Source organism: Phalacrocorax carbo, chromosome 17 (genome assembly GCF_963921805.1).
Source record: "Phalacrocorax carbo chromosome 17, bPhaCar2.1, whole genome shotgun sequence".
NCBI lineage: Eukaryota > Metazoa > Chordata > Aves > Suliformes > Phalacrocoracidae > Phalacrocorax > Phalacrocorax carbo.
The window spans coordinates 2,663,541-2,681,586 of record NC_087529.1 but is presented as its reverse complement, the minus strand read 5'-3'; the positions used below and the strand labels follow the sequence as shown (position 1 = coordinate 2,681,586).

At 41.0% G+C, this 18,046-nt stretch overlaps 1 protein-coding gene across 3 annotated transcripts in view; it reads right to left on the bottom strand.

Annotated features, from left to right (window-relative positions):
• Positions 1 to 16,851, bottom strand: part of SPECC1 (sperm antigen with calponin homology and coiled-coil domains 1) — an 87,531-nt gene extending 70,680 nt beyond the window's left edge. For 2 of the 3 annotated variants that reach the window (XM_064468078.1, XM_064468081.1), the window contains exons 1-3: positions 16,740 to 16,850; positions 5,873 to 6,049; positions 3,413 to 3,548 (exon numbers count right to left, since the gene is read on the bottom strand). In XM_064468078.1, the coding sequence (XP_064324148.1) occupies positions 3,413 to 3,548; positions 5,873 to 6,019 (283 nt within the window). In that variant the 5' untranslated portion in view covers positions 6,020 to 6,049; positions 16,740 to 16,850. Of the gene's footprint in view, positions 1 to 3,412; positions 3,549 to 5,872; positions 6,050 to 16,739 lie in introns of all 3 variants that reach the window. The other variant, XM_064468080.1, reaches the window with a different exon arrangement.
• Positions 16,852 to 18,046: the final 1,195 nt, after the last annotated feature.

Below are 18,046 nucleotides of genomic sequence, written 5' to 3'. Positions count from 1 at the left end.
GCTGCTGGCACTGAACTACCAGCAAGGAAGCACATTAACGTGATTAAACTAAATGGCCTTGAGAGATATTCTCAGAAAGTGTTGAATTGGGAGTTTGTAGGGAGTGAGCGACAGAACTGAACGCAAGGACTGAGAATGACTTCTAGGATACATCGAGCAAGTAAATTTCACCTGTCTGAACCCAAAATTTTCCATCTGTGTACCAGTACTACCATGCAATGCTCTTCATAAGAAGTATATGATCACATAAGAAGCTTTGAAATTCTCTGTGAAACTGCAATATTTGAGGTTATTTGGCCTGCAAGCCTCAAAGGATCAGAATCTGGAAAAAAAAAAAAAATCACCAATTTCCTATAATCCTGAACCTTAAGGAGAAGCGAGTCCTAGTTTCTCATGAACATATAAATTTCTCTAAACATTTAAAAACTTACTTACTATATGGCTTCATAGATTGGATGGCTTTACAAGTGCATGTATTAAAATAAACATTAAGATTAGTGAGTGACCTGTTCCTCCTGCTTTGCAATTTTTCCAGTTCTTTTTCATCTCCTGAAACATTAAAAGAAATGCAAGAGCTCTGTAAGTTTGGGTTTGCTACTTCAGGACAGTACACAGAAGGACACAACACTGTGGATAAGGAAGCTGAATCCAAGACATTTATTTCTCCCTGCATGTCGTTTCCCATTACTTGGGATTTCAAAACTGCCAAGCCGTCAAAGCCAAACATCACAGCCTAGAACTTCCAGCCAGAATCCATCTCCAGTTCCATTTGCTCAACTCTTCTCGCCAAGACTGGAGACATGAGATTGGCCTCATCTCCCTTTAAGTTGCTGATGATTTACTACTTTAGCTTCCAACAAGGCAGACAGGGGTAGTTATGTCAGCAAAAGGCTAGAACAAATAACTTCAACTCCACCAAGGGCAGCATACAAACATGCCTATTTAAACAAGCAATCTTGATGTCAATTATTTATTATCTGCAACATTTGGAACACGCGCTGTTGCTCAAGGTCAACACACAAATGTTGGACAGTCACACCCAAAGAAGGAAGAAACCTAAGCTTTTTTTATTTTCACACCTTTTTAAATTTCTCTTACACAATACAATAATACCAACTGAGCGCCACCAGGGTGTAGCTGGAACTAATATGATATCATTTCAGTAAAATAATCAAATGGCTCACTTGAATAACAGACAGAGAAAGCCCAATCTAAAAAGGACAAACAAAGCCAGGGGGAAGACATGATGTCTGTACTTAAGACATGAAAGGAAAATGCAGAACTGATGATGGCAAAGAAGCCCAGGAAAGTGGTTTCAGAACAAAATTTCAAGATTCACACAATTGGCTATGTACAGAAGCATCTGCATTTCCCCGCTACAGAATGTTCTTACTTAGATTAGCTCCACAGTCCGTGAGCATTGCAGCATAGTCTTGATCACAATCAGAGACTCTTTGGGATGCCATTTCAATCAAATATAGCAGCTGAAACAATGTTCCTTCCTTTTCTACTTAATGTTCCAAGGAACGTGTTGTGCCCTCTGTCATATCTGATTTTTATTTTTCTTCTTAGCAACAGTATACTGTTTTATAATATGCCTATTGGTATGTTTTCCATAGTGTGACAATCTAAAAGTAGCATTCAGCTTTGTAACCTTACTCACTAATATCTAGCACCTTTCAGTGGCCATGATAGAGACACATCTCAGAATATAGCTAGATTTCTAAGCACCCTTTGGACTATAGAACCACTGTGATAATTAAGGTATGTAAGATACAGGTCTTTTTATATACATTCCTGTAGATAGCTCCTATAAGATCTGGGACAGTTCTCCCTAGGTTAAAAGGAATTTTAGAGGGATAGCACATATATTCTTACTGTTTTTCTACACAATATACATAGCTCCACATTTGGACTCTTGGTCCAGCACTAATCCCATTTGTACTTCTGCAAGTGCTGATGCGAAGCGATGTACAAGGTCAGATCTAATGATGTAATTTAAATTGGCAAAACAATACCCAGCTGTAACTCGCCCTCCATAAACCATTTTATCCTTTGTATTTAAAGTAATCATCATCATAAATCTTACCCCTCCCCCAATCCCAGTTATTATACATGCATGCAGAAGGGGGCTCTCTATTCCAGTGCTAGTATTTTTGTATCTGACATATGTATTTCATTCTGGACTCCCTGCAGTGCTGTTTCCCTGGCTGCATTCCCAGGATCCTATGCCGCATCATCCATACAGGTTTTCTTCTCCCCTCATTACTCCTCCCAAGCATCTTTTGCCAGCATCATGCCTCTTTATTGGCTGGTGAATCTCAAATGCCTTTGGATACAACTAGTCACTATTAAATTTGCGGATTTACACACCAATTAACTGCAGAACAGGATCTGTCTTTGGGTTACTACAAAGCGTTTATGCTGTTACAAGATGCATCATTTTCTTTTGAGGGCGAGGGGAAGCACATAAAGGGTTTTGGGGTTTTTTGTTTTGGTTTGTTTTGGTTTTTTTTTCAGAAATCCCTTTCTGGTTAGTAACATTGTTCTGTTACACAGTCAAACCCTGCAGAGGCTGTGACAAATAGGAAGGTCATGGTCAAATTTAATAAGATCTCACATTCCCTTGGAAATGCCACCAGGGAGCAGACAAAAGCAAGCGTTTGCTGAGCTCCTGGGGGAAAAGCAGAGCGTTTGCACAGAAGCCCTTGGTATGCAGATGGCGTCACTGCCTTTAGAAACAGGCTTAGATTTGAAACCAATGGGAACAAGCTGATGGGGCTGACGCTGAGGGCGAGAGCATGCCACAACTTAGCTTAGGAGCACAAGCTATACATGAAGATGCTAGGGCTGGCTCTTTGTTCTTGTGTCTCTGCTGTGTCCCAGGAACAGCAGGGAAACCGCTTTGCTCATTCAGTAGAGGGAGAAGAGAGAACACTATTGATATATAGTGAAAAATTTTAAAAAAAGAAAGCTTTCAAACTGGTTTATACCTCTGCGAGACAGTGGGCTGTGCACCTCTAACGCTAGCCCTGCCAGAGCCCCGCTGCCACCATGAACAGGCCTGGGCCGCTGGCAGCAGTGCGTGGCCGCTTGGGCTGGGCACCCCAGGATGGACAGCCCGGGCCAGTGGGGCTCACCCACTGCAGCTCCTGGAAACCCCCCACTTCTCCCTTTTCCTAACGGCAGATAAGCGACTCGTGGGGCATGAGAGGGATGTGAGGATGCAGTGAAAGGCCCGACTGCAAGGGACAGTACATCTGGTCCTATATGCTGAATATTACAGCAGGTAAGTTATAGCTGTGTTACAAGGTTGGGCATAAGAAAAATTCAGCTAGGACTTGGTAAACAGAGCGACACTCACAGCACGGCTCATATAAAGTAGACTGTCTTCCAGAATCTTTGTATCTACCTGTGGTGGGCTTCAGGCGACTCTCAGCAAGCTCAGAAATCGCTCCTGTTGTAATGGTCTTCTTCAGTCTAGAGACTCCAGAAGCTGCTGCCACCCCTGGTTTTGTCAGCATGTCATCACTGCTTGCCCTCTTCAGCTGCAATACAGAGATTTTTGTGAGCAATCAGAAGATCAAGTCCTTGAATATTCCCATCAAGTAATTCAAAATACAAGGTTCCAGGGAAAAAAGGAACACTTCCACAAAGTAACACAATGGGAATATTGCTTTGATAACCATACTAGATAGTTTTCTATTACTTTTTGAATTTGTTTTGCATTCTAGGTATTTGTGAGTGGCCTAAGAGACACTACTGTTTCAATAGTGAAGAATGAAAATGGGAAAGACTGTTCAAATAAAGAAATAATTGCAAGGCAGGGAGAAAACAGTTTACAGGAGTAGACTACTGGCAACTCCAGCTTCTCAAATCTTTCTCTGAACAGCAGTCATCAGATTTCCTCATTGGTTTACATTTAGTCAGGTATTTGGGCCTGTGCAGGTAAGTGCTAGTTGCAGAGCCTGACACACCAAGTAGGTCAAAGCAGCAAATAACTGACCCTTAATCTGTCAAAAAAACCCAAAACCAAATCCTAAAAGGAACTGCTGGTTCTTGTCTCTCGACTCAGCATCACGCAGTTTTGCCCCAAAGGTGACCTTAGATCCTCTGAAGAGATTCTGAGCTATTCCAATAGCAAGCAACCACCAGTTCCTTCCAGTGTTTGTCAAATACGAGTTACCAAACTTTGCAACATCATAAACTAGGTTATCTGACATGAACAAAGATCATGCTGGAAACAAAGCCAAAATCTGAAAATCGTTTAGCTGAGAAGCTCAGGCTGCTGCAATAAAAAGCAAGAGCAGCTGGTGCAAGATCAAACGCAATTGCCAACTGGAAATCCCTTATCTTAAACGTGATATTATTTCATCTATATACCCTCCTTACAGTGAGCAAAGATGGCCAAGGATCTCATAGTGGGACCTAATACTATGTGTCTCACTAGGGACTGTAGGACTCTGTAGGAGAGAACTGAAAAATCTGTTCACAAGAAAGCATTTTGTTCATGTGACCACCAAGGAAATTATTCACAGCAAAGAAATGCACTGGTTTTCAGAACAGACAAGCTGCAGAATTCTAGAGACTAATACTGATAAGTTTCATAAGCTTGGAAGAAGGTAAACTATTTGCTTTACAGGGTATTTTACAATACGCATGTTTTTAAAAATACTAGCAAATATCCCTACAATTTACTTGGCTTTATCATACATGAGAAAGCAAGTGACAATTATTGCTGTCTGGTCTTTTTTGGGAGGGGGATTTCTGGTAAAGTAAGCCTACCCTAAATGTGTACTCAAGCAATCCATGCAATTCAAGCACAATGAGCTTAAGATTCAAGAAGAAACACTGAAATCATATTGCTTCAACAAGCAGAAGTAGCAATTTATCTCAGAGCATTGGTCAGCTGCTTTCCCATTTGTGTGCCTCTGTAACAGCCTGCATACCTCTAAAAACAGCCTCTGATTAATTTCAGGAAAAATACCTCAAGCATTTTAAGAGACCAAAGCTCTGGAGACTCTTCCTAGAGCAGAATATTTTCTATCCTTTTCAGCTGTGGACACCTAAACTGTTTTCACAAATCAAAATCCACTTCCTTTGAAGTTCTCCAGTGACACCCAGGGGGTCCATGAACCACAGGCTGAAAACCACTGCTTGGGCTAAATAAGAGCACACAACAAGCACTCTTCCTATTTAGCCGTTCCTGAATGTAAAATCTTCAAGCAAAAATGAAGTCTCTCAGCTCCAATTCTTTCTCCCTTTGATCTCTTCCTCTGAGTCAGAGCCTGCGGTTTCCTGGACCCTGTGAGCACATAAGTTTCAATAGCTGACGCGTTGATCTGCTCCAGGGTACCAAACAGCTAACAGTTTGCCTTCTGCCAGATGTTTTGTCAGGGCAGTCATTTCTCAAATATAGCTGTATTGAAAGATATGATTCAAAATGCTTTTGTTCCATTGCAAGTTATATATTTTGTTAATATATTTTGCCTTGAAGAGAGAGGCAAAGATTTTTAGGGGTTCTGGAAATCCATTAATCAATCTCTCTCAATTTCTTTACACGTGTAATAATCAGTTGAACTAAGAATTTGCCATTTATTTTATTCCTTCTTCAAAGTTAACGCAATTCCCTCACACAGACAGTGAAAGAGAACCTACTCATACCTCATACAGACACAGCATCTCTCCCATCACATGCGAAATATTTTCAGAAATGTGCATTAGCCTAATATACAACAAAATTACAGTCTCCCTGTGCTTAGAATGGTCAAGCCCACTCCAAGTCTCAGGCTGTAGTAATGTTCCATGATTAAACCAAAGCTTTAGCCTGGAACAAGACTAGTACGCTTACACAGTCCCTACTGGTTAGTACCTTGCTGAGCCGAGATTCAAAAGCAAGTGAAGTCGAGGACTTTGATGTCTTCATTCCTGTTGAGGTGGTGGAAAGCTGTTTTCCTCTGTCAACCCCATGACTCCCTTGCTTTGCCATTGCACTCCAAGGCCTGGCAGTACTCTTCATTTTCTTCCCAAATAACTCAGTCTACAGACCCTAAAAGAAACAAAAATAAACAAACAAAAATATATACACATACACAAAAATATACATAAAAATATAAACCATATTTATATCATCTGAAAGAGAGCAGCAGAGATACCTGGCATCAGTCTAAAGGGCTGAAAAGGCCATGCTAAACTTTATTCCCTTTCTTATATTCACATCAAAACTCAGCCTAGAGAATCCCTCAGAACAGGCCGCAGCCACTTCTGTTTTTCATACTGACTGGTAACATGAAACACCACAGAAAGAGCACTGACTTTTGTTGGGGCTGCTTAAGTGAGAGTCCTCTCATCAGCCACAGAACACCTGCAAATGCTGAAACACAATGAAAGAGTAACTGAGAGAACTGAAGTCCACAGCAATTGAAGGGAACCTTGGAATAAAAAGAAAACTACTCTTACTGCTAGGTCCAGCATCCTCAGCTGAAATAATACTAGCTTTCAAGAAGTCACACGAGAAACAAGCTTCCTCAGTTGTACGGAAAATATGTCTTTAACTTATCAGAGTCTTCTAAAGCAGCAGCAGTTGATGTTGCCACGGTGATAAAAAGATGTTTCACAACACCAAGATTTACAAAACATGATAAAAAAATACCAACTTTCTTGATACAACTTCCAAACAAAAATCCAGATCCACTGTTCCTCAGGGATAAGCTTATGCAAGAGATATCCCACCAGGAGTCAGTAAATAGACATTAATTCCTTTTTTTTTTTTTTGATATAACTGAATAAATTTAATCTCCCAGCAAGAACAACTACTCTGTTTCTTAGTAGGTAGACAGCTGCCAATTAAATAGGTAGCTCATCTCTTGTAGATCTAAAGCCATAGATTTTCACCAGCCATTGCCCAATCCAAACCAGGAGCAGAACAACATAATTAGATGGATATTTTTAAAGAAAAAAAGACCTCCACCAGCCTGAGTTGGGAGTGGGAGGGATGGGAGATTGCCTGATATCTCCTCCACTCCCCCACTTCAGTATGAGCAACATTTTTCTTCTGCAGCTTCATTTTTTTTAAAACAGACACAGGATGTAGCTGCCTATCAGTCTTGCGGAGGCGGAGGCTAACTTGCTTCTTGTCCGTTAGGCAGGTAACCAAAAGATCTGCAGAGATCGGCCCAGCGTCTCAGCGAGGGGGATGCGCGCGCAGCAAGCTCATGCTGTTTATCACATGAGAGTCCAGCTGGGCCAGTGTGAACTTGGACAGCAACCCTTTTGACAGAGATGCCGAAACAATTTATTCCTGGCCGAGTCAGTAGGAGGGCTTAGGTCCCATTTAACATCTCACAGGTTGCTTTAGGCTTTATTTCACATTCACAAATGAAAACACTCACTGAACTCATACAAAACAAACCTGCTTGGGGCCGAGTTGTATTTGACACAGACAGCACCTTCCAGGTGCCACGAGGGTCTGTTTAGCAAGTGGTTTGCTGCACAGAGGCAGAAGGCAATGTCAAGTGCTCTGCCACCATCTTACAGAGAACAAAGCTAGCAAGTGACATTTCCTCTATTTACCCTTGGTGCCTCTTGCAGGGAGGGCTGTCTACTTTCCCCACAGCACTAACCTAGCAGCTCCTAATTAAAGAGATGAAAAAGTTCGCAGTTATTACTAAGCATAGTCATCACTCCATTAAAACTCTTAACACATATAGTGTGGAGCCATCAACTGATCTCAGAGGAGAAAGCAGAGTTGTCTTTTGTTGATGATTATGCTGATCATTGGCTCCTTTTTGTAAAAGCACCGACAGATACGTAAGCTATCTTACAATGGATAATCATGTTTAGTATTCCCACAGTTCATGATCTACCTTAGCAAGCTTTGGTGTTTACATTATTTAATAAACTATTTTTAATGGGCATATCATTCACTGCATTTATATGGGTGAACAAGCAACTACACATGCAAACTATCTTCTTGATTAGATCTCCAAATTAGGCAGATTTTGGGTTTTGTAAATCCTATGGTTGCACATGCATTTTGCTTTATTATAGCCTCTAGATTTCTTCATAACTGTGTCTCATGCTTTCCTGCCTTAAGCTGTACAGATGCTTTCTTGATATCCTAAAGAATTTAATTCTGAGTCATCCATGGCATTTTAAAGTTGCAGTGTAGTGATATCCTCATTAGACCATAACGTTAGAAGTAAAAGGAAGAGGTACTTAAAAAACAACCCAAAAACAAAACCACAACTCAAGAAATCCAGCCAGTACCCTGAGGCAAACTGGCTTTTCCATGTAATGATAGCAGAATTATGTGCCACGTGGATTTAATAATATTTTACTACGCCAAGCAGATAAAACTAAAATTGAGACGAGTACATGTGGATTTATTAGTGTTTTTTAGTTTTCCATGTATTTATATGGGAATCAGCATGTGTAAAATATGGAGGTAAGGCCTCTCCTGCATTTGGCTAACCTGAATCTGCACTGCGGGTAAAGATTTCAGTCTCTGAAATGGAATCCCAGTGCTTTCCACAAGCCTTACATGTACTTCAAAGAATAAAGCCAGGCTGCACAAATTTTAGGCTGCAATTTCTAGGTAGGTGACACACATTCCTAGGTGACAATCATTCCTAGGTAGGTGACACACATTTGAGTTATTAGAAGTACTGATTCAGGAGAAGTGCTAAACATAACTACTTAAAAAAAAAAAACAAGAAGAAAAAAGTCTTTGAGAGCAGGAAACCCATTCTCAGAGTCAACATCACCTTTCCTCTCCTCCAAATTCAATTTAGTGCATTACAGGAAAATAAGAAAAAAAAAAATTAATGGAAGTTGTGGGCAGTTGGGACAACGGGAAACCCAGAAGTTCAGTATCATGGAATGGCTCGTGGAGCGAGTGAGGTACACAGTCAACCAAAATATTAACTCACATGTAAAATGGCTGCAGCCAGTTAGCACCGAGGAAACCTAACATTAGAAGGGAGGTTTCTCTAATCCTTGTGTAAAAACTGCACATATAAGGGCAGTTTGGAATAGACTGTATTTAAAATATATATATATATACAGCTTTTATCTAGTTGTCTCAAAACACACCAATTTTTAATAGGTGAATGATTTAAAACCAAAGTAATTTTTAAATCTGGAAAGATAAAACATTTGTGGAAAAACATAAGAGCACTTAATATGTTGAAAAAAATAAGAGCATAAGGACAGAGTGCTACTAATACAAGCCAATAACATATCCTAATATATAAGATCATGACTGTAGCTCTTGAAGAAGCTCACGTTAAAAGACAGATGAAATGTACCCTTCTGTCCCAAATCTTAAATGAGGCAGCAGTTTGTCAGAGCAGTACTACGACTAAATGCAACCTCTGCTTCCTCGAGGTGATTTTCAGGGCAAGGCTGATAACAGTACCTTGCAGAGACCACCCTTCTGAGCCATCAGAAACGACTTTGAAAGTAGCCAGCCATGGTCATAAATTATGCTTGAATGAGAGCTTGGGAATGGGATCACCACTAACTTCTTATCACAGCTGAATGAACCTTGGAAGACCGTCCCTTTCACAAGTCAGGACAATGGTAGTACCTATGTAACTATACTGTAACGACCGTTACAGGCTATTGTACAACACCCTTTTGCACACAACCTTCCAAGCCTTGTGTATCTGCATTTCTGCGCCTGTGAAATTGCCAGCAGGTAATGCCTTGCCATGGCTTTCGACTATATTGAGAGAAGTCTACTATACTTTAACTAAATATCAGCATTTCATTCCAAAAGGACCCCGGAGACATTATGACTTGAGCTCTACGATACCCATAGAGAACTCTGAAGGAGAGGCAGCTTTCTGCAAGAGACACAGCCAAGCTGCTTTTGTAAATACAGTGACAAAACCAGCAGTTTTATTCCCATTATCTCTCCATACATTTGAGATGAGACATGCTCTGCTCACTCTCCCGGAAGATGACTCGCTTTAAGCAACACTTGGAGCTCTGATTTTTATTTTTCATTTGTTTCTTCACATTTCACAGGGAGCTTCCCCTATGAAGCAAACAGAATGCCACCGTCCCGAGATCCAAAGTCTGTCTGTCTTTGGCATCAGCCAGAGCAGGTCACTAGCAGGCCACAATTAAATCTCCACAGCACGCTCTGCGTGGAGCTGTAGTCTGAAAACATGCGGAAACTGAAGATAAGGTGCAGCTCCCTGTTGAAATAATGTCGAAACAATATGTTGCTTCAGAGCAGCAAAATCAGTTCTGTTGCCAGTCACTTTCAAACCGCAGGGGTTTGGGATGGGTTTTTTTTTGCGTTTTTAGTCTTCTATACTCAAAAGTGCTTGTGTCTGAATACCCCTCTCCTCTGGCACAGGTGCTACAAATGAGATAATCGGAGAGTTTACAAAAAAGTAAAGCTGGTCCTGACAGAGCTTTTTCTCTCCATAATCCTCAGAATTCCCTGCAGGCGTCAGAGTCTTTAAAAATTCAGGCCATGCTATATAGTTCATCCTTTCTCACTAGTATTTTTAAAGGGTATTTGGAAAATTTTGATGTGGACTATTTTGGCAGTTGGCAAAAGTTTTACAGTCGAAAGATAGTCCATTTTACTTGAAATGTTACTGTTTTAATAAAGATTGAGAACCTAGGCGTTTCTTGAGTCAGTCCACTTGCATTTATTATTAAAAGTCTTTAGAACCAGCCTAGAATTACTCCCATTTTATGGCTAGAAAAACTAGCTTAAGAATTTATCCTAACTCTCACAGGCAGCCAGCATCAGCAGACACAACGCTAGGTCTCTTAGATCTTAAGGCTTGGCTATCCATCAAAGGAGTAATTCACCAGTCCTGTAGAACAAACTTAGGAAACCCATTCTGCTGACCATTAAAGGCTGTTTTACTCTGAATAACTAAAAGAATAGATGGGTTTATTTAAGTGATGACAAGCAATACTGTTTCACAATCAAGAAACTCAGCAGTTACACTATCAAGTAAATAAAAATCATTAGCACATCTGCAGAAATGAAGTTATATAGGAAAATCCCTGCTGGGGGCTAGAGAGAGAAATTATCTGTACCCATGTGCTTTACACAAGGCAGGTTTTGGTGCTCATGTCTGTGTGTAACACTACTCACTCAACAGGACCGTAAAATTAAAGCAGAGTCATTCAAGTTGCTTTGGGAGAAGTGAATGAAAAAAACGAAATATGAAAATTCATTCCTACATCTGGAGAGTAATGTACCAGATGGCAGATTCACTGAGACCTGTGAACGCCCAGCATTTCTGAAAAATGAGGTCAGAAGTACCAACTCTGCAGACAGGACTCTCAAAGGACATAAGTCTGACTTCATTGGGTTAAAACCCACAGTCCCCGGTGCCATTTTCCTATAATTCAGTTACTTTTCATTACATCAAAAGGTCAGACTATTGCAGAACCTTTATTACACATTCATGAAATCACAGCTCAGTTTGTTTGGTTTTTTTAAGCATGTAAAATCCGCATCATGCTTCTACTATTTTCCTTCCACCCTAATCAATCCCTGCTATTTTCAGACAAACTATCAGCTGGAACACAGAAATATCTAACAAGTTCAGTAAACTGTAAAGCATTTTCTAGCTGCATGTAGGAAGCTATATGGCAGGAGAGCCAGCTGGGCTAAAATAGAATTCTTTTCTGCCTTTCACATCAATTCACATCAAACAACAATTTTTAGGCTTGACAGATGCTTCCATATGACTCATCCTGATTCCTTAGCTGATCTGAGGAATCAAGCCAGGGTCACAAACCAGGGAAGCTGATAGTCCAACACAGCAACTGGTCACTTGCAGATAGATGGCACAGAAAAACTTACTTGGAAATAAGACTGGGCTAAGAATTAAGAACAAACTTTTACTCTCCTTTGGTTATCTTAGCAGGTTGCCTTAGGTGTCTGCTCCTTTCAGCTCATTGTGTAGCCTTTCTGTATCTAAGATATCCATCCTCTCTCTCTAGTTTCTGTTACCTTGTTCTTAGTGCCTTTGAGGCTACCTCAGTGCAACCTTCCTCCATTACTCCTCCAAGTAGAGGCACTTACTGGACTGTTGCTAGTACAAGCTTAGCTTTCATTAGAACTTGATTAAAAAGCCCACCCACCCACCACCACCCCCAAAAATAAAATCACAAGCCAGACACCACCTTCTTCCACCCAAATACAACCCAAAGGAACAGAAAAGATAAGCCCATTTCCCAAAACCTCATCTCTAAGATTCTTTATTTTTCTGGCCTAAGGAAGAGAATGAAGTATAAACCTGATCCCAAACACTGAGCAGCCCTTTTTCTCTGGTCTACCTCAGCAGACTTGCTTTCCAATCTCATTTACAGGTGAATTTTCATGTTTTGCTGGTAGAGTACCAGGAGACAAGACATCACTTGGAAATACTCATGTCCAGACTGCATGCTACAGCAGGGCAGATTCTGCTGGTTTTATGCATGCCTCAAGCAAAGGTGGTTTTAGTAATTTTTTTAAAAAACTTTCAAGAGTAAAGAAAAATATACAGCTAGGCAGTTATAGAATCCACGTGCTTTTGCACGGAGTTAAAAGCATTGATAATTTTAGATATGGAACAAATACACAGAAATTAAGACACATACATGTCCAGGGTCACCCAACTAATCACTGGGAAAATACAAACCAAAACACCAGTCCCAGGATTTAACCATCAGTGGCTCTGATACAGCTTAAGAGTCACATCTTCAAAACCTTCATTGTGCTAAGGTTGCCTGAAGTTTGTATCCTCATATGAAAATTACTCTTTTGGGTTTCCATTTGCTTTGCTTTTTTGTTTGTTTAATCACTCTTGTGTAGAAAACCTCATAAGAGCAGTTTCAACATGGCATCAGATGAGAATTTTCTCATGGGGAGCACACATGGCTGCCTTCCTCTACGGTATAAACAACTACTGCAGAGCCAGTTCCTTTCCCTTCCCTCTGTGGTATTGGGTGGAACCACACAGACAATGGAAACTCCCTTTGTCTTTGGGAGATCCAAGATACTTCACCTGTGGTTACAGCGGTAAGATATGTCACATTTTTGGTTTAAGGTGTTTCTTGCTTATTTCCTTAGTGTGTTTTCCATAATTCTATAGAATTGATATTTATTTACTAGTATAGAAATATACCAAAGGGTTACAAGGATGTGTAAATTACAGCAGAAGTGGCTTAAGTGAGGACAGTTCCAGCCAGCCACTAGTGACAGCTTTTTGGCCATCAACTCAGCTTCTGAAGCCACCCCAACAAGACTGCCAGACTCCAGGTCAGCAACTGCAAAACTCCATGTCTCAACATTGCTCAAAATAAAATCCTCTTCCCACAGCAACCATTATGGTCATTGATGACTTTTCCAGGCACGGACAGACGAGAGCAGTGCAAAACCTTCTGCCCACCCTCCTCCACAGAAGTTGTCCCTGGAGTTTTGGATTTGTCAATCTTTTATTCTTGGTTGGATCTCATTTTAAAAAACAAAATGCATTAGTTACAACAAAAGCCTCATGTGTGCATATGAGCAAAGGATTTATTTAGCTGCATTTCTCTTGTCCTTGTTCGATATTACTGGCCATTTAAAAGACAGGAAAAACAGCTTTGCTGCTTCTCTAGCTAAAATGCTCAGAACTGTCCTCCAGCACAGGGACTGATGCTTAAAAATCAAGTCAAGGCTGTACTTCGAAATGCCTGGGAACATGCTCCTCCTGTAATTTAAATTATGCTGTTTGTACATAGATACTCAGTCTCCTCCTCCTTCCTCACACTGATTATCTAACCAGTCGCCATTACACATCTCAGAAGAGAAACTATGCTACCTCCTTATGACCCCGACCTTATACACAACATGGGGATAGGGAAACAAAAACCCCCAAATCCCAACCTGCCTAACTTTTCTGCTCATTAGCCCTCCAAAGGACAGTGGGAACCACCAGCTGGATGGTGTGATACCCGAGGAAGCTGTGAAGCACAACCATATGCTCACTACCAGTAAGCAGCGCACCATGCTTCTCTGGTTTAAGTAGATGTGTAGTCTTCGTAAGGTTGAAAGGACAAAAGACTGATGTGATTTTCCACTAACACCAGGGCAGAGAGGTAGACTTAAATGTGGTAATTCGGAATCACCACATTGCTGATGGACGCACACAAACTAAAAGACATAGGCAGGACGGTAGGGTGGCAACACGCATTTGTAGGAAGACAGGCGGGGCAGCATATTCTCAAACTGGGAGAGATTACACGAAAGCACGTAGTGGTGGAATGCGTACGCAGAAGTCATGAAATAAACTTCAAATTTTATCAAGTCACATCAAAACTACATCTCAGAAGTGATTCCACGCTACAGAATTTGGAGAAGGCATTGTTTTAAGTTGTACTTCCCTCATTACTTCAATGTATGACAAGCAGGGAAAGTATATTAATTTACAGAGTGCTAACATCAACCCTTTGGAGACATACGTCCAAGGAACAATTCAGGAAGGGGAAAAATGATGTATTGATTCCAAACTTCCTTTTTGAAGTTGCAGCCATGTTATAATCACAAGCAATTAGGTCAGTCGGGGCTTTCCCCAATATGACTCTGCCCTGAATAGATGGTTTAATTTATGTTCAGTATGTTGCAAGTTGAAAACAAAATGTTTTAGAACCATTTCAAGGTAGCTACTGCTCATTAATCCGGGTTCTTTGAACTACTGTCCCACTGAATACAGCACAAAGCAAGCGACACATACGGTTAACACTTCATGTTTTGCCAACCCACAAGAAGGAAGAAAAGGTTTCATTTTAGATATAGCTCTTGCTCTATAATTGCTAAAGAAATTAAGAATAATTACAAGTGTTTTGCCTGATAATTATCTGTCATTGCTTTTTTCTGTAGCATAGGGGTTAGATACATCTCCAAGGAAGAGAAGGAACAATCATGTTTTTGGGAATGGCAGACAGAGACACACACAGCATGGGGTAATCCTGACTGGTACAGGCACACAGACCAGCAGGTTCCCTGCCCTCTCCAAGCACAGAGGGATGACACCGCAGTCAATGCGCTGGCCTGGCATTCCACCCGCTTCTATCCTCAGCTCCAGCACAGATTTATTGTACTACCTCAGCCGTGTAATCTTTCTATGCCTTAGTTTTTCCTTTTATAAAAGTGGGATCATAATTATGCACTAAGTAGCATATTCATGAAGATACACTCATCATTGTGCCATGGAAAGGAACCCCAAAGAAAAAAAAAAGTAAAAATGAGATAAATCAACATCTGCTACACAGCATGCAAGTGAGCAGCCCCATAGATTGCCAGGTGCTGGAATGTTTCCCTCACTCCCATTTTCCATCCATCACAATGCAGAGAAATAATTGAGATCTGGAAGCTATCCCTTAAGGAGATATTTATCCTCCATTAAAGTGCAGAATAGACCACTTAAAGTTAATAAACTGGGAACTTCTGAACGCTTTTAAGAGTGACAGTGTGAACTTCTAACAAAAAGGGTTCTTTGCACAGACAAGGACATAACTCCAAAACTGCAGAAGAAACTAGGGGACTTCTGCTTTTTAAAAATAGCCATTCTGAATGGGAACAGAACAGATTTAGGCAACAGCACCAACCGTTTACAACTGTGACTTGGGGGACCACTGATGGACTGAAAGACTCACCTCGGCAGGCTACATAATGAAATTAAATCATTTTAGAACTGAACTAGAAAGGGAAGGGGCAGTACACACATCTGTGCATGTTAGCATGAGCTATTCTTGTGTTAGTTATCTGTGAAATTGTGCAAAGAACACTGTATTTCAGCAAATCAAATATCGTTTCTCCCACTGAGGCTACAGAGGCAGATAGCAGTTTATAATTTAGAAAAGGTAGAACATGCAAAACAGTCCCTTTGGGAAGTGAGACAGAAAGGATTAGTAGGGGACATCTAGAAGAACTTAGACTGTGTACAAGAGAAAGGGGTAGAGAATCCCTGTTTTCAAACCAGTTCTACCAGTAATCCTTTACTGCTACACATACAGGGCTTAATTAACATCTCTACAACTTTGCCATATTACATGCTATATAAATGCTATTATTACTACGGTTATTTTGATCAAGCTTCAGTCCACAGTACAATTTTAAAGACAACTGTTAAACTGTGACAATTAAAGGGTCCTGCTGAGAATCTGAACAGCTCTTTGCTGCAGTGTTGTAAGAGGGTACCCGTCTGGCGTGCTCCCCAGCAGATCCCCTGCAGAGATGCTGGCTGCCAAACCTATTTGCTTAGCAGCTTGTTCCTTTCTGCCCTTTCTTGACTGGACTATGTGAACACGCAGTAGTGGAGGAAAGCCTGCTCATGCTCCTGCTTCGTTTAACTGTTGGAGCACAACCTTAAATTGCCAGCGAAGAAAGAGAAACAGGCACAGAAACAGATTCAACCCTTCTGTCACTGAGATCTACGTAGCTGAGCAGAAGAAAAACAGTGGCCAGCTCTCACAGGCTCACATGCTGGGATTTTTTTTGTTGCTGTTGTAATGACTTTTAGACCACCCCCAGCCCATTTTCAGCTAATGCAGAATTCTTTGCACTGGGCATTTTTTTGTTTCATGCAATTTAGCTTTACAGTGAGATACTACAAAAAGTGTTGTTGAGCAAAGCGGGTCCATTCACTTTAAGAGTACATTACTGATCCTAGAACCCTTCTAGAGAGAGTACAGGTCCCATCTTAAAAAATAGAAGATATTAAAGTACTTACAGGAAAAGATTGTCCTTTTTTCTGCATTAAAACCAAAACCGTCTCCCACTAGCTTCTGACAGAATGTGCAAGCCAGACTGAAAATTCAGGGCTCCAGTGCTTCCCTGAGAGGAAAACCACATTGCAGCGAGACACAGAGAGCTGCTAGAGAAATGATTCACATACGGAAGCAAGCTGGCTTCACCAGTGATTTGGTATTCAGCACACACACGCAGACACATATGCACACTTGCTTACTCAGGGGAATGAGAAATATTATATTTTCAACAAAACAAGGAGGATTTATGCAAAAAAGCCATTTGTAGCCCACCTCCAGAAGACTGAGATGCTTCAATCTGTAAAGCGGGCAAAGAGTTTCTTTCAGTATCCCATCATCCCCAACAGCAGGACTGGACACTGGGCAGAGAGCACAAAACCCAGACCAGTGTGCGTGACCCAATCAAGTAAAAACATGCAGTACAGGCAACGTAGGAAGGGCAAGGAGGTGGCCATAGAAAGAAGGCATTTTTCAGAGGAGACCACAGAAGCAGCTTTCAGAAGCTTTTATATTCCACACTAATAGTCTCTCCCCCAGAGTGCCAGTATATCACAGCCAGGACACCTTACGGCATTTCCCTTGCCTCCATCATTGCTTCAAAAAAAGTGGAAAAGTGTGTGCGTGCAGAGAAGGAAGACACATTAAGACAGAGGCTTTTACACAAGAAGTAACTAGAATCAGTCCCGAGTGACTTCTCTTGAGCTGTCCAAGAAGTGCAAATCTGTTCTTTATTTAGAAGAGAGCAAATAAGGGACAAGAGTGAGCAATTCTCAAGAACATTCCTCTTAAGCTTTCTGAAGAAAATTTAGTGTCTGAAAACAGGAAGGGCCAGAGGTCTTAACAGAGTTAAAGCAGGCAATGATAGCATCCAGTTGGAGGAAACAGAAGGGATGCAAAGAGAAATCAGACCCAAATCTAGATTTCAAGCACAGAAACCTAAGGTGTTTAGAACTGGGCTTTTTGTTTGACTCTGTCCAGAGAGGGGGCTCTTCACTCTCTGACATCTCTCACCTAAGACATTCAGACTGTGACCACAGATCAGGAACTCCCTCCTGAACTGCAGAAAGGGATCCTTTCCCAGCAGTATGAACAGAGTATAAGCAATGCTGATGCTGCAGTAGTAGTCTCATAATAGAGGCAGAGGGAAGACTTACAATATGAGCCTAAAAAAGAGTTGTTGCATCTGAATACTTGAACCTTTCTGCACCCCCTGGAACTCCTTGCTCCAGGTGCCAAAGGGGCTTAAAGGAAGATAATGTTATGCTAAGAG